Raw genomic sequence first — 17,338 nt, forward strand, 5'->3', positions numbered from 1 at the left:
TGATTTGCGCAGCGCAGACAGTTCTTGATGTAGGCCTAATAGATACCCTGTGTCTGTCTTAATGGCGTGTTTTCGGTTAGCAGTGTTGTCGTGGAAAAAGAGGTGTTTGTGTGTGTAACCGATATTGTCTATTAGAACTTTGGTGTGTCAAATGACGGGCATGCGTGTGTGTCATTTGATTGACCGTGTAGCTGTTTACATTACTGCGTCGTCCCAGAGCGCTAACACTAGTTCTGAATAGCCTCCCTTCCTTTTACCTCTCATTGGACTGTAAATTCCAACACATTGTTGGTAAAATAGTTAACTTTACGTCTTTATAGTGTGTGTGTGTTTGCGTGTGCGCGTACGTGCGTGCTTAGTTATACTGTACGAGTGCACTGGGGTCTGTCGTTGTTTCTGTGAGCGTGTGTGAGCGAGAGACTGAGAGGGAGGGATATTTCCTTGGCAAATAAATACTAGCCTAGATAGAGAGCACCTCAGCATCCCCACTCAAAATACCTTCCCGCGCCCCTGCCGACACCCACCGAAAACGTGTTTGACTTTGTGCCGAGAATGTGGACACAGCTCTTACTTTGGTTATACAAGGACTGGATGGCTTGAAGCAACTGCCCTGGGGTACACGGTCATAAGCCTTCTCCAAGTCCACAAAACACATGTAGACTGGCTGGTCAAACTCCCATGCCTCCCTCACCACTTCCGCAAGGGTAAAGCGTTGGTCTGTTGTTCCACGGCCAGGATGGAATCCGCATTGTTCCTTCTGAATCCAAGATTCGACAGTTGGTCGAGGCCTCCTTTCCAGCACCCTAGAGTAGACTTTCCCAGGGAGGCTGAGCAGTGTGATGTCCCGATACTTGGAGAAAAACAGAGTGTGTACTCCACCCTAACGTGGTGGAGGGGTTTGGTTGTCCTGGTGATCCTGGGAGCTGGTTTGTCGGGGGCAATAGCTCCTGGTAGGATCTCCCAAGGCAAGTTGGTCCCAGGGAAGGGGCAAGACTGAGAGCGATTCCCAAGAAACCCAGTGAATTTACAACAGCAGAGCCACAGCACCTCACCCAGAAAAGGGAACCCAGGGCCCCCTCCTGGAGCCAGACCTGGGAAGGGAGCTCATCGGCAAGCATCTGGTGGCTTGGTCTTGGCCCATGGGGCCCGGTCTGGCCCAGCCCAAAAACACGACATGGAGCCACCACCCTGTGGACCCACCACCCGTGGGAATGAGCATAGGGGTAGGGTGCAATGCAGGCCGGGCGGCAGGCAAAGGCAGGACCGGGACGTGCCAACTTCCAGCATTGTAGACTGGTCCTCAGGATGTGGAATGTCAGCTTTCTGGCAGGGAAGGAGCCTGAGCTGGTGTGGGAGATGGAGCGATACCAACTAGACATAGTTGGGCTCACCTCCACATATAGCATAGGCTCTGGCACCAAATTCCTGGAGAGGGGCTGCACTCTTTACTTTTCCAGAGTTGGCCAAGATGACAGGTGCCAGGCAGGTGTGGGGATACTCACAAGTCCCCAGTAGAGCGCTGCTGTGTTGGAGTTCTCCCCGGAGAATGAGAGGGTTGCCTCTATACGACTGCGAGTCGCTGGCAGGAAGGCTCTGACTGTTGTGTGTGCTTATGTACTGAATAGCAGTTTGGAGTATCCGGCCTTCTTGGAGTCCCTGGGTAGTGTCCTGGATAGGGTTCTGCCTGGGGACTCTATAGTTCTGCTGGGGGACTTCAACGCTGACGTGGGCAACGATGGAGAAACCTGGAGAGGCGTGATTGGGAGGAACAGCCTCCCCGATCAGAACCCGAGCAATGCCTTGTTATTGGACTTCTGTGTGAGTCAGGGATTGGCCATAGCAAACACCATGTTTGAACATAAGGTAGTTCATAGGTGTACGTGGTACCAAGACACCTTAGGCTGAAGATCGATGATAGACTTTGTGGTTGTATAATTAGATCTGCGGACATATGTTTTGGACACTCGGGTGAAGTGAGTAGCAGAGCTTTCAACTGATCACCACCTGGTGGTGAGTTGGATCAGATGGTGGGGAAGGCTGCCGGACAGACCTGGCAAACCCAAACGTGTAGTGAGGGTGAACTGGGAACATATGGCGGAGGCCTCTATCCGTGAGGTCTTCAACTCCCACCTCCGGAAGAAGTTCTCGTGTATCCCGAGGGATGCTGGGGACATGGTGTCTGAGTGGGCCATGTTCAAAGCCTCTATTGCAGATGCGGAAGGTAGGAGCTGTGGTCAAAAGTTCATCGATGCCTGTTGAGATGGCAAGCTAAGAACCTGTTGGTGGACACCAGCGGTGAGGGAAGCAGTCAGGTTGAGGAAGGAGGCCTTTCGGGCTTGGTTGGCCCAGGGGTCAACTGAAGCAGCAGACAAGTGTGGGGAGGCCAGAAGGGCTGCAGCTTTGGCGGTCACAGAAGCAAAAACTCGGGTGTAGGAGGAGTTCGGTGAGGGTATATAAATTGAATTAAATGTGCCAATTAAACTATGTCTGCATTGTATCCCAATACTTTGCAAAATCAGAAACATGGCTATTAAATATTCATAAAGGAAAACCTGTAAAAATGTACTTATACAATCCTGGGTGCACCTTTTCATTACATCGGCTTTGATACCAGTTTTTAAATTGGTACTAGACACACATCTTTAAACACAAAGCTTTAGGACATTTGGTAGACAGTAATGAAAACACAGGGTGTTGTAAAGATTCTTGCAAACAAAACAAATGCATTAGTTACCAAATTGGTATGAATGAATTCCTATAAAGTAAATACAAAGGTGCCCTGTCGAGCCATATTTCAGCCCTCACGTTAACATGTGGCCTCAGAGTCCATCCTGCAAAAGCTTTCTCTCCCTTCATCCCTACTTTTTCCTTCCTACTCCATCTCCTAATTTCAATGTAATTCAACAAATAGAAATGCTGCTCTCCTCTTTGTATGAGCCATAACTTTGAATCTATTTCTTCCGACTTGCCTCCATTTCAGATGCAGATATCTTAAATGGGATATGAAAATGTGAGTTCACTCCAGTTGCACAATTGAAAAACCCGTAAGAATAATGCGTTGGGAGTTCATGCGTACTATCAGAGCACTGTTGCGTGTATGACACGGTAGCTTTTAGTGATTGGTGTACAGGTTGTAAATCTAAAGATGAATCAATCTCCAGAACTTTGCTCATGTTGAGGTCTGCATCTTGACCAGCTGGTACGAGCAAGGCAACAGTCACTCACTGCAGTTTTATCTTGCTTAGATTAGCGAGGAAGAGCCCACTTACTGAAACAATCAGGAAAGTGTGCAACATTCATTTCCATTTATTCTTCCCTGTTTCTTGACTTCCTCTCTCTCCATCTCCCTCCCCGCCACACCACGTGCAGAGCAGCCAACTCCAACTCCCAAGTTCATTTTTAAAGACAGCTGGAAAACAAACCAGAGTGAAAGAAGACACTGCACTCTCTCTCTCTCACTCTCTCTCTTGCTGGTTCTCTCTCTCGCTCTCTGTCTCTGTCTCTCTTTATGTACGTTCTGAGGAGACATCCTCCAGAGGAGCAGCTCAGATGTGAGCGAAATAAACCAAATAAACTCAACTTGGGCAGAAAAAAAATATTCCCTCTTCAAAGAATAACCCTCACGAGACGTTTATTTATAAAGTCAGATATGGATGGATCTGGGTTTGAGGTTTATTAGCACATATTAGTGCATGATGTTTGGTGGTCTGACCAGAGACGGCAAGATTTACCAGTGTATGGCCAGGTCCTAAGCTCCTCATAGGCTAGCTACTGTTCAGCACAGAATAAACCAGGGTGTAAGAAGGGATCCTGTATTATATTATACTATATATGGGTTTAAATGAGTCTGTACAGTGAGCGAGCAATGGTTTGTATTTAAGTTATAAATCAAAAATTATTTTTGAATTATAATTTCTATTCAAACCAACAGTATCTTTAGTACAGACCACTTCTCTGACAGTGAGATGTCTACTTACGACACTGGCCCGTCAACAACAGCCGAACATCATCTCAAATGCAAGATCCTGCTTTTGAACTTTTCAATCAAGACTATCAAATTGACCCTACAACCTCCGTGGCTGTCTGGGCTTCTCCCTTGTATAGACACATGCACGCGCGCGGGTGCACACACACACACACACACACACACACACACACACACACACACACACACACACACACACGCACACACACACACAATTTGCCAGCATGCACCGCCTGTAAGATGACTCCCACATGAGGCCAGCTTAATGAAGTACAGTCTTAATGAAAAAGGTGAACTCTGAGGAACGGTAGGCCTCGAAAACAGCAAGAAAAGGAGAGCGAAGGAATACTTGACCTTCTGATAGTCCTTCTGCCCTTAAATGTTTTGTTTTTAACCTGAGACAGTTTCTCCCAACATCTCTATTCATTTTGCTGTTTTCCACCATCGCCCCCTCCCTCCTCTCTCAGCCTCTCGGACTTGGTTGACTTCAGAAGAGGTTCATCTCCATGACTAGGTTGATTGCAACCATAAGACCGCCATAAAAGTGTTTTGGTTTTTTTTTAAGCTCGTCCTCATTTGGATTTTGAAATGTCTTTAAATTTGGATGATCTGGAAGAGAACAAAGTCGGTACAATATCGAGTATGCTATGACTGATACTTTGATCTTCGCTCTCTCGCCGTAAATCATCTTCCCAATAAAAGACCGGGATGTTCCTACCTTTATTATTTACAGGAATGTCGAAACAAAAGCACGCATTCACATAAATCCCCAGGCACGCACACCTAGAAAAACAGTAAACATCTTTCTCTCCCTCGCTCTCGCTCTCTCACTCACTTCCCTCCTCTCTGCTAATGTCTAAACTGCATGAGTAACGACACCGAGTAGCAAAGAAAAAAAAAATCAAAAGAGCTCCTTCTATTTGCCCCATATGTTAGCTTAACTCCAAAGCCCTATCAATGTCCTCATCTTAAGAGGGAAAATCCTTTGACTAAACTCTGAATTCCCTCTTTGAAAAACCGCACGTTATGCCATTATTCTCCACATATACTGTCAGGCTTAGTGAAAGAGCTACCGAAAATTAGCCTGACTTTGGCCCGATAGTGCACTTTGAGGTGCCTGCCAGCAAGGCGAGTTTGACTTCGGATAAAAGCCATTCTCTCTAAATGCTTCCAATCATTTGCCACATCAACACACATGGCTTTGAGTTATATGCCCTTTAAATGCGCTGCATGTCATTAGCCACTGAAATAAGATCAATTTGTCTCCCGGCATGAGGAAGTTTATGATTTAAGCCCAAAGGGAATTGGTTGACACTTAAAAGTAGATTTCCCCATTCAGAAGTCATGCTGTATAGAATTAATGACCGAGTTTACTACAGCATTATTGGGAGCTTGGTTATGTTTAGGCTATATGCTACGGGTGTTTCCGTCTGCTTCACAGTCATACATGGACACATGTCATAGATGACTGCCACGCTGTATTTGCGGTAAGCAAAAACGGGAATTTTATTCCGCAGCGATTAAACATGGTAAATGTGACCATTATAAAAGTATTCCCAGCGAACATTTTGCTTTGTGAACGCTGAGTAGAATTGAGTGCGGCTGCACCCTCGCCGCTGCTTGCCCCTGCAACTTTCCCTTCAGACTCACGTCAGATTTATAAGTCTGGACAGGCTGGCCCAGCTAGCACAACATCTGTCCAAATAACACCTCCGCAACCCTCATGCGCCCGTCTGTCGGCAATTCCGCCAGAGCGATTGCATCTCAATATCATTGCCGACCCGCTAGTGAGCCTGACATTTCATTTTAAAACACTCCGAGGAGCTTTGTGGACGGTTCTCATCTCGTGTGCCGCGTGGGTCAGACACCTGCTAAGACGTCTCCGGCGAGGTCGGCCAGGGAGGATGTGGGGAGTGACAGTTCCCAGACCAACAAACAGCAGAGGGAGTCACTTTAGTACATCGGGGCCTGAGATGAATTGTGGAAGTTTCAATAGGCAGAGACTTGTGTAGTGAGAACAGTTGGTTTCATTTCACTCCCTGAGGCGAAGTTTGTCATGTGAGTGTATGTGAGTGTGTGCACACTAAGGTGTATTGAGGAGCATGAGGTGTGTAGATACACTTGATTGAGAATGAGTGAGCAAGTGTGTATGACTGTGTGGGCAGGCTTGTGTTGTGTTTACGTGCACGCTTGCCAGCCTTTGTGTTGTTTTGTGTACGTGTGAATCTGTGTGCATGCACACAGGTGTTTTGTATGTGTGTGTGTGTGTGTGTGTGTGTGTGTGTGTGTGTGTGTGTGTGTGTGCCTAAGAGATCAACACACACTCAAAGTATCATCTGCCATATCTCACAGAGGCTCACAAGGCTAAGTGCTTCTGGCAACCCTTATTATATTAATGGCATGGGCTCTGTAGAGGATAATACACATATGCTGGGCCGTGATGAAAGATGGCACCCAGTGAGAGATTAGGAAGGAATGATGGCAAGAGAGAGAGAGAGAGAGAGAGAGAGAGAGAGAGAGAGAGAGAGAGAGAGAGAGAGAGAGAGAGAGAGAGGAGAGAGAGAGAGAGAGAGAGAGAGAGAGAGAGAGAGAGAGAGAGAGAGAGAGAGAGAGAGAGAGAGAGAGAGAGAGAGAGAGAGAGAGAGAGAGAGAGAGAGAGAGAGAGAGAGAGGGTGAATGAGCAAAAGAAAAGGAGGGAAACACTCCCTCCTTTGTTGCTCCCCCATCTCGTTCTCTTTTTCCTGGGGCAAGGCGGGAACATTCTTGAAGTTGGCTTGGGATGCCAGAAGTGGGGAGAGAGTGAAATGGTGGGAAGAAGGATGGAGAGAGGGGGGTGCAGTGGCTGAAAGGAGACGACAGAGGACGGAGTATTCTCCCAAGTAAATTCACACTCCATCCCTCTCTGCACTCTCTCTCTATCTCGTTCACTGCACTCATCTGTTTTCCACTATGCCTTATCAGGACCAGATGGATCAAACCGTCCTCCCTTGGCATCTCCACTTCTCTCTCCCTCCACACCCTCCTCCACCCCGCTCCCCTTGGCTTCACTCGTTTATGACACCCCGCGGATTTTGTCACTCTGTGGTTTCTGGCAGAGAGGGAGAAATACCAAACCGAGTCTCCATTTCACCAGGCAAAGAATGAGGGCTTCATGGAAAGAAGGAATGAGGAGGAGGCTCGGGGGAATACAAGCAGGCCTTTCTCCCCATCCTGCAGCTTCTCTCCCTTTTATTTCTTCCTGCTTTTGTCCTTTTCTTTTACCTACGTATTCACTAGCAGTTACCTCAGAGGAGGTTTTGTGGTCTGTAAGTGATTCCATTCTATTCTTTACCGTGCGAGTGTCGGGCTGCTGCAGGAGCTGCAGACACAGAAACCATCAGGCTGGTTGTGGGGTAAAGCTTACTTGCAAGCGATGCTACCGGTCACTTTTTCAGCCAATTAGCATTGCTACTCTTTCAGGAAATCATTTCCCAGGACTTTAATAACTATATTTTCCATGACTTTCACTTGGATATACATGATAGCCATCTCTAACAGATGGTCATATTATTCAATATCAATTTGTAAATCAAGAGGTCCCGGGACACAGAGAGGGTGCTGTTCCTGCAGGTCAAGGGGATAGAAAAAGTCACAGAACACATATCAAAAAAATCCACAGTGCCTGCAGCACATTTGACAACGTGCTAGCTGTTAACACTAAACTAAACTGTCATCACAAAAAAAGCATTATTTATTTACATTTACTAATCACAGCATTCACAGTAACCTCTCAAAATTAGCAGAGGCTGGATGCGTAGAAACGGCTGTTTACAGTTTGCATCTCTCTCTCTCTCTCTCTCTCTCTCTCTCTCTCTCTCTCTCTCTCTCACTCTCGTTGACTGTCCCTTCATTTCCTTGTCGTTTCCCTTCCCGTTTGTGGATTGCTATAATGGGGGGAAAATGGAATTAGTGCCGAAAGTTCAGTTAACAACCATGAAAAGCAAGCAGGCTAAGAAACCAAACTAAGTGTCGTGGTCTGTCTGCCTGTGTGCCTGTCTCTGTTTGTCTTTCTGTCTGTCTACCTGCCTGCCTGCCTGTCTGTCTAACTGTCTGTCTGTGTGCCTGTCTCTGTCTGCCTGGCTGTCTGTCTGTTTGTTTGTCTGTCTGTCTGCCTGCCTGCCTGTCTGCTTACATGTCTCTGTCAGTCTGTCTGTCTGTTTGTTTGTCCGTCTGTATGTCTGTGTGCCTGTCTGTCTGTGTCTCTGTCTGTCTGTCAGTCTGTCTGTGTGCCTGCCTGGTATGCCTGTCTGTCTGTATCTCTGTCAGTCTGTCTGCCTGTCTGTCTGTCTGTCTGTCTGCCTGCCTGCCTGCCTGCCTGCCTGCCTGCCTGCCCATCTCTGTCTGTCTTGCTGTTTGTCTGTCTGTCTGTCTGCCTGCCTGTCTCTGTCCGTCTGTCTACCTGCCTGTCTCTGTCTGTCCATCCGTCTGCCTGCTTGTCTGTCTCTGTCTGTCTGTTTTGTGTGCCTGTCTCTGTCTGTCTGCCTGCCTGCCTGTCTGTCTGCCTATCGACTCACATGCTTAAGGTGTACCTGACGTCTCTCCCCCTTTTTTTTAGATCAGATTTAAAATGCATCCAAAATAGGCAAACAAGCATTTTACGAGTAACTTCAATGGGAAATAAAAGAATGACATAACATTGAATATTACACAAAATTTATTTACACATTTTGATAGTGACAAAGGAGGTGCCAGATCCAATCAAATAGGTGCCGGTCCCAATCTGGGAGGTCCCGGATTCTGTTCTAGCAGGGTCCGGGACAAATTAAACCCCGGTATTATCTATCAGCGGAAGCCTCAACAGTCTCTAAATGAACTGTGTGACTTTTAGCTGGTCACTGAACATACCATCCAAACTTCAGGCACCCATGTCACATCTCAGTGGCTAAAAATATGGCTGCAAATCTACAATCGCAGCTATAAACTATGCACACAAAAAAATCTCAGTGTGTAAAAATATGATTTCATAGCCTAACTTTATTTTCCATGACCTCAGTGTTATATTTCCAGCAGATTTGATCAATTTGATCATTTTCAGGGTGTTTTTCCACGACTGGAAAACTAGTCAATAAATTTCTAGGTTTTCCAGCGCATGTGGGAACCCTGGATCTATCACCACCATTTTTCAGGGTTGTGTTACTCGGCCCAGAGTTTCTGAATGGTGTTTAAACTGTTCAATAAATATAAAGACAAATTAAACTGTACTGTAAACCGGCTGTATCAGCCACCAAATGTTCCCTATTTAACATAAGGATGTCAAATGATGGGATGTGTCCATGAGGAATGCATCAGAAACATATTACAGACACATGGTGGGACATAATCTAAATATAATATGGTGAGCCATCAGCTTACTTGGATAATCTATCTTGGGGTTCCCTTTATATTTTTTTCTGTAGCTTAGGACAAGATGATATAAAGAATTTGATAGGCACTGTATAATTATTGATTTAGAAAAAGGAAAAAAAAACTCGAAAACTTCCCATCAGTGGAGCTAAAGTTGTACAAATAACCACATTTAGACAAAGTGGAGTTCCCTGGACTCCACCAGAGACACTGGTCATTAGTTTACACTGTGACGCATTGAAACTATGAACCAGTTAATATGGACCTCCATTATGGAGCATGTTAGACTGTAATTGTTGAGTTCTTACTGTGTATCTCCGTTTTGTCTTGTTGGACCATTTGCATTGTCTTGTTTGGATGAAAAAGAAAACACATGATGTTTTACTGTGTTGCTGTGAGAGCGGGAATGAAAAAGCAAGACTAATGAAACTGTGTCGAATGAAGAGATTTCATTCATCCTGCGTGTCGCCGTCCAAACACAGCCGCACGGGACTCAACCCTGCTCCTTCAAATGAGGCACTTGTGGGATTTCGCCGCTTAGCTTTATGAACACAATACAACTCCATCCTCCAGTATGATTTATCATGAGCCTTTATCCATGAAAGCGCAGTGAATAATGCCTGTTTTGTTGCACCGCTCTCCGCTCTCTCTCTCTCTTCTCTGCAAGGGGGGCTTGCTCGCTTCACTTCTGGCAGTGACGGAGACCTTGGGGAGCTGAGCACGACAGCGAGATATTAACAAAAATACGACCGAGCCCAATGGGTTATGACAGTAGCGCGGGGGTGTGTGCGAGGCGGGGAAGAGTTGGCCGTGTGGTTTTAAGGTCGGCAGAGGTTTTGAGGGGAATGGGCCTTTAATGTGGTGTAACTTTGCCCACTTGAGAGGCTGGTGTGAAGTTTCCAGATTGGACCAGACTGGGCTGGGGTGGGGGGTGGGGGGGTATGACGGGGTCCGACTGAGTGCTGTCGGGTTGGCCTCTGATGAGGAAAGGCATGCTCAACTGGTATAGCATCTTTTGTAACAAACCCCTCTTTTTCCACAACCTCCACCCAACCCACGCACACACACTCACACACACTCACACACACACACACACACACACACACACACACACACACACACACACACACACACACACACACACACACACACACACACACACAGAGCCAAGCTACACAATGGATCACTCACTTCCTGCTCTATATTATAGACCGGTGCTGCCCAAAGCCTATGGAATGAGGAATAATTTGATGTCATTGATATTTCACTCCCCAAAGGAACAGATTACTCAATCACACATGCAGTACGGACAGTCGTGATTCTAGACCAACTCATATGAAACAAAAGCAATAACTTTCTACGTAGGATTTTTGGAAATCTTCAGAAAAGCTGGGTCAAAATTCTACTGGGTAGTGTGTAAGTGCATTTTCAAACTTATACAGCCACAGGATCTGGGGATCCTTGATGCGGCTACTCACACATGATGAAAACAACCATTAGCTATTCCTTACAGAGACTTGTTTTCAAAATGGAAGATAAAGGAGAAACACTGCTGTCCCGATTGGAGCAGGAGCATCCTTCAGCAACTGGGGGGCAGAACACCACAGGACCCATTTTGGTAATACTGTGAAATTTCTACAATATTTGTCTCGGACTAAGCTGCTCTATTTGACCCACGTGGGAGAAACGTCTATCAACTGAGACCTGACTCTCCGATGGCTGCACCGGAGTGGAAGTGTTAAAACACTGCCAGAAATGTTGCACAAGATTCACGCGTTGCACTTGCTCAGTGACGCCCATCTAGACGCCTCCCGGATCTGCTTTTCTCTTGATTCATGTTCCACCAAACTGTCCTCCCCAGAACACTGGCACCACCGCTGCAACCTCCACCTCCAGAGCATGACATAGCCTGGCCCGTCACTGAAACACACAGAACCCACCTGACCTCAGCAAAACCCCAGTAGAAATACGAAACCCGTCTAAGAGCCATAGCCTTATATAGCCCTCCCCGGCTCTGAAGCCCAACCACAAACCCAAACCCACCACTCTCAATGCCATTCTTATATGGCGTTTACTGTCATTCTTTTATATCCGTAACCCCTCTGTGCACAAAAAACAACACACACACACACACACACACACACACACACACACACACACACACACACACACACACACACATCCATCCATCCAGCAGATGAAAGCTGCCACTGTGGCAGGTCTGGAAAAATAAAGATGGCTGAAATGTTGGAATGCTCCAAACCATCTCTGAGGTCTGCCAACAGCAGCAGTGGGAGCCTGCCAACTCAACTCTCGTGTGTGTGTGTGTGTGTGTGTGTGTGTGTGTGTGTGTGTGTGTGTGTGTGTGTGTGTGTGTGTGTGTGTGATTAAAGAGACGCAGCGAGCGAGTGTGAACGTCGGCAGTGGCGAACCTCCCGTCTCCATCAGGAGGGAGGGATGGAGAAATAAAGAAAATGGATAGAGGTTGCGGTGGTACTGTGTGTATTTGTGTACGTGTGTTTGTGTGTGTATGTGTGTGGAGTGTGTGTGTGTGTGGGGGGGGGGTCGGGAGGGTTAACGGCAGAACATGCTCACACATTAAGAGCCATCTGAACTGCAGCTAACTAGAGATGTCTGTTTGTAATGCACACCATAGAGAGAGCGAGGAAGACAGAGGGTGAGACAAAAAAAAGAAGAAGAATACAATCCCTCCTCTCCTCTCTTTTCTAACCACTCCAGCATACTTTTCATCCGGATCCAGCATCGCGGGAAGGAGCTGCGGCTGAGGCCAAATGCCTCCAGACCGAATCCCTCCGTTTTTCTCCCCTCCAATCTCTATCTTCCCAATCAAGTCTCTGTCAGCCCCCTTTCCTTTCTGCCCATTAATTTCCCTTCTCTCTCCCTCTCTCTCTCGCTCTCTCCATTTTCTTCTCCCTCCCCTCGTGAACAAATGTGGCTGCAGGCACACTTGCTGTCTGACTGACACAAAGGACGGGAGTCATTTTGGACTTTCTCTTCTTTCTCAATCACCCCCCCCCCCTTCTGTTGTCAGTTTCTCTACTGCACATGGCTCCAGCACACAAACCTAGCTGGGCCTTTACACACCCATGTGTGCCTCTGTGTCTGTGTGTGTCACCATATTGGGGGGGGGGGGGGCTCACAACAAAACCCCATGACTGTGTCACACTATTGATCAAAAGCCAATCGGAATGATTCAGCTTCACACCCCGAAATGACGCCAGGACCTTCGCTGCTTAGCCAGCCTGAATAAGATTACGACGCCTCCACAGAGCTGCTTGTTCTCCGATGTCTAACCCTTTAAAACTGACATTTCACACATACAGTGTTATTAGAAAACCACGTTGTTAATAAGGCTAAGCCGGCATATATGCCAGAGAACCACATGGAAAAAGCCCTGAATCCTACAGCTACATAACTCATGGTTGTAATGTACCCACGAGGCCACATCGATTTTGCCGTGAACATAAATTTAGTGGAATGGAAGGATGGTGAGATTTAAAAATCCATTACTAAGCTAGACTTATGTGGCACCGCTCGCATAGTAACATTTACACACAGTGTGGGGAGTGCTTCGTCGAACGTATGCGTGTGTGTGTGTGTGTGTGTGTGTGTGTGTGTGTGTGTGTGTGTGTGTGTGTGTGTGTGTGTGTGTGTGTGTGTGTATGTAAGCATGAGGCTTGTGTATGTGTGCATGAGAGTGTATTTTTCCAGCTTTATTTCTATGTGCTGAGGTGAATATGGCACACAAACTGACTACATCCAGTATTGTTTTGTAGCATTTCACCATTTACACCCTTTCGTAGGAAGTACAGTCATAGGCTCAGGGGACACAGCAAAATGAGGCATCAATGTGGGTGGGCCGACACACACACGCACACACACGCGGCAGGGTTGCATCAGGAAGTGGTAGCCCACATCTTTTTATTACCGAGACATCTCTATATGGCCTTGCGGCCTCCTGGGAGCTCTGTGGCCCTCACACCCAATTCCTCCATCCCTTTTCCGCTCTGGCCTCACCTCCCTCCAATTCCTTCCAGTCATCATCTGTAATTAGCATCAAACCATCAATAACTTTTTTTTCCCCCAATTTTCACTGAAACCTCGTTTTCTGCTATGAAACTTGGCCTTTGGTGCCAGGGTAGGTAATGATCTCGCTGGAGCGGGCCAGATCGTGAGGAGCCGTCCTACGATACCGACTGCCTAAAAAAGGCGCTGTCATCATGTGGCGGCGAGGGAGACAGGCCATAGACGTTAGCTGCTTGTCTTAAAATGCTGAAGCCACGTCCACGGACCATGTCTCGGGTTGCCAGTTTGTGATTGAGATTGAGAGGTTGCCAGCTGCGTGGTTACGATAGTCAAAGAGAGGGAGAGAGGATTTGATTGGAATCTGAGGAGGTGGGTGGGAGGGAGGTGGAAGAAGCTGGTTTTTGCCTTTATCTCCATTGCACTTTAGCAATGGAACAATGAGTCTAATAAAGAAAAGCTTCCACTTGGACATCAGCACCCGCAAAAGAGTAATGAAAATGATATGACATGCAAAACACTCGACTGGATCTGTTGCTGTGGAGCTGAAAATGTTTCCTCCAAATAGCTTCTCTAGTTCTGACTTCCAGTTTTGCATCTTGAGTGTTTTGTATTTCATTTTGTCATCTTACTAAGTAGATGACTGAAATTAATCTCCATAGACAGTGAAGAAAATCCAGAAAATTGGATTTAAAATTCTGTCCAACAAGGCCAAGCAAATAATTCAATCCTATTGTTTATCATCTTTCAATGGAATTGTGTTGAGATGTACTGTGGTGGCCTGGCGGCCTGTCCAGGGTGTCTCCCCGCCTGCCGCCCAATGACTGCTGGGACAGGCTCCAGCATCCCCACAACTCTGGGAGCAGGATAAGCAGTTTGCATAATGGATGTATTGAGATGAAATTTGGATCGTGTCATATTGTCATGTAGTTTTGTTGTCTACACTGATGACAATGAGAATGACACATTACCAGAAATTCCTCATATGAGGTCTAAAACTGAACCTCAGTTGGATTGATGGCTGTAGTATTTTTGCATATATAAAAATACATACAGTGATTGAAATTGATATTGTGTAACATTTCTATGATTATAGTGCTAATATTTTCCATATCACCCAGCGCTACAGTTAGCTGTAATACACTGCCATTGGTATACTGGTGGATAGAACCATCATTTGATATGAAGTTTTGGTTTATGACGTTTCTTAATAACACAGTATATACACGATGGATTAATGATAACAAAGTCTGGCCAATGGGAAGGTGTATCCAACAGTCCACTCCTCTAAAGTACTATTGGTAAGTACCTGGCAGTGAAAGATGTACTCTGGCGTGGTCTTCTTAAACTTGATGTTCCACACCAGGGCGACGCCGTCTGGCTCATGAGGAGCATCTTCATTATTGTTATAAGAGGCAACCAGCAACTCCGGGTACTGTGAGAGAGAGAGTAGAGGAAGATAAATACAACAGGAATAAAAGAGGCGTTGTGGAAGAGGAGTCCTGTGGAGTCTCACGATAATGATTTCTCTCTGTTGATTCGTGCATGCACATGCGGCCATGCACCAGAGAGGGCGTCAACTCTCTGAACGCGGAGGTTAACGTTGGAATTGCAATGCACATTAGAGAGAGCCCAAATTTCTGATATTTTTACAAAATTCCACTTATAGACCGAACTGGGAATGAACACACACACCACACACACAGGGCTGCAGGTCGTACCTGAGGGGACCAGTCGAGGCAGGTGATAACGCGGTGTTTGGACCAGTGTTCATCATAGAACAACCTGCTAAAGGACAGACTTGATCCGCCTGCCAAGTCCCTGTGAAGGAGCAATAGAGACAAAGTTCATTTGTCGCCTAACCCTGAAGAATACCTCGTAGTGCATTTGATGAGTGCTATACACAACGCATTACAAGAGACATAAGTGGGTAAATGGTGCTTGTATCAACTAAATTTGAGCTTGGTTAAACTTAATCACAAACAGCACAACAGTCCAACAAGCTAGCAGTCTGAAAAAAGTCCTAACAATCCGTCAGTGTTTCAAACCGGACAACACCAATCACAAACAAAAGGATTCAAGAAAACTATGAGGCCGTGGCTTATTCTCTAAAGGGGAGTGAACTGTATGTGACCTCAGGCTGAGATGGCTTTCTGTGGCTGCTTCAAGATTTGGCAAAGACGCCATTCTTCTTTAATGGCAAAGCAGTCTACTTCAAGAAGCTGGCACTAATTACTCTGACAACTTCTGCCGAGACCCTGACGACCTCCTCCATTTGAGGGTTGCCAGTTTGTATGAGTTCAAACCCCTGTCCCGGCCGGCCAGTGTTATGAGGGTGTGATATCACCTTAAAGACATGTGTTTTGATGAACAAAGCGTGTTACTCAGCTCTAGGCACCCAAGTAAACACACGCACATACAAAATATGCACACACAAACACACTCACACACACAAAATATGCACACACATATGCACTCGCGTTCCTGCGCATGCATGTCCTCCTCCCCCGTGCCCCCCTCTCACCTTCCTTGTCCTCCAGGTCGCGGCCGCTGTAGTCGAAGAAGATGTCGCCGTCCTCGGCCAAGGCGCGCTCCATCACCCGGATGCTGCAGTCGAAGAAGCTCTGAAACTCGGAGGAGTGCAGGATCTGCTGCCGCTCCTCCTCCGTCAGCTCCCGCAGCACTGGGAAAGAGCCAGCTGGAGAGTAAGACACGAAGACGGGGGAACCAAAAAACAAATACGTGCGCACACATTGCCATACAGACAATATCCCCCCCCCCCCCTGTTTTCACTTTTTCTCCGAATTGTACTTGGCCAATTACCCACTCCATTCCGGTCGCTGCTCCACCACCTCTGCCGATCCGGGGAGGGCTGCAGAGTCGCCAGCCGCTTCTTTTCACCTGACAGTGAGGAGTTTTGCCAGGGGAATGTAGCATATGGGAGGATCACGCTACCCCCCCCCCCCCAGTTCCCCCTCCTCCTGAACAGGTGCCCCAACCGACCAGAGGAGGCGCTAGTGCAGCGACCAAGACAAATAGCCACATCTGGCTTCCCACCCGCAGACATGGCCAATTGTTTCTGTAGAGACGCCCGACCATGCCGGAGGTGACACGGGGATATGAACTGGAGATCCCCGTATTGGTAGGCAACGGAATAGACCGCCACATAACCCGACGCCCGCCATACAGACAATATTAAGTGCTGAAAGACAAAGACAACTTAAACGATAGTACCCAGTTACAACACATTTTACTCGTTGCTTTAAATGTATGGGGAAACAAAGATTCTTGATGGCTCTCTGTTGTGTTTTCTTTAGACTCAAAAGCAACTAGACTGAGAAAATACACACAAAAGAACAAGTGTATGTGTTGTGAAAAGTCGTGATTTAACCCCAGATTGTAAAGAAAAGAGAAAGACCGACGTGAGAAAGACCGACGTGTGCCCCCATTTCAACAGAGGGTAAAACAGTCATCAGCGTAGCATAGAGAGACAAAGATGAAATCCTGATGTGATTTAAAACAATCATGTTCTGTTTAAGCGTTTCTGAAAAGTAACCATTGTGTATCAATTCTGGTAACCATGGTGATACTTTGAATAATGTTAGGCCTTTGCCTCTGATGATGATGCAGGTCAAATACAAGTAAATGTATCGAAATAACCTTCAAAAGAAGAAGAAAAAAAAGACTTCAAAGTAGCCATTATGAAAACTGAGCATCAGGAGGGTCCGTAGATGTGTGTGCCATTCCTTTATTACCAGAAACAGCATACTTGGCTACGCTGTTATTTTGATATCATACTGAGAAAGGTTGTATTGTCAGGCTAAATCGCAAACGGACACACACAAGCTACAACCACTGCTTTAAAAACAACACACACACACCCACACACACACACAGAAACAAAAACATAAAGAAGAAGCCTCCCAG

General features: G+C 46.6%; 1 protein-coding gene across 2 annotated transcripts in view; it reads right to left on the reverse strand.

The window, feature by feature from the left end:
• LOC130129018 (cytoplasmic dynein 1 intermediate chain 1) overlaps window positions 1-17,338 on the reverse strand; it is a 74,615-nt gene that overhangs the window by 32,328 nt on the left and 24,949 nt on the right. For both annotated transcript variants that reach the window (XM_056298812.1, XM_056298811.1), the window contains 4 exons: window positions 15,936-16,097; window positions 15,275-15,286; window positions 15,133-15,221; window positions 14,721-14,846 (listed from right to left, as the gene is read on the reverse strand). In XM_056298812.1, coding sequence (XP_056154787.1) covers window positions 14,721-14,846; window positions 15,133-15,221; window positions 15,275-15,286; window positions 15,936-16,097 — 389 coding nt within the window. The remainder of the gene's footprint in view (window positions 1-14,720; window positions 14,847-15,132; window positions 15,222-15,274; window positions 15,287-15,935; window positions 16,098-17,338) is intronic.

The sequence above is a fragment of the Lampris incognitus genome, chromosome 18, assembly GCF_029633865.1.
Source record: "Lampris incognitus isolate fLamInc1 chromosome 18, fLamInc1.hap2, whole genome shotgun sequence".
NCBI lineage: Eukaryota > Metazoa > Chordata > Actinopteri > Lampriformes > Lampridae > Lampris > Lampris incognitus.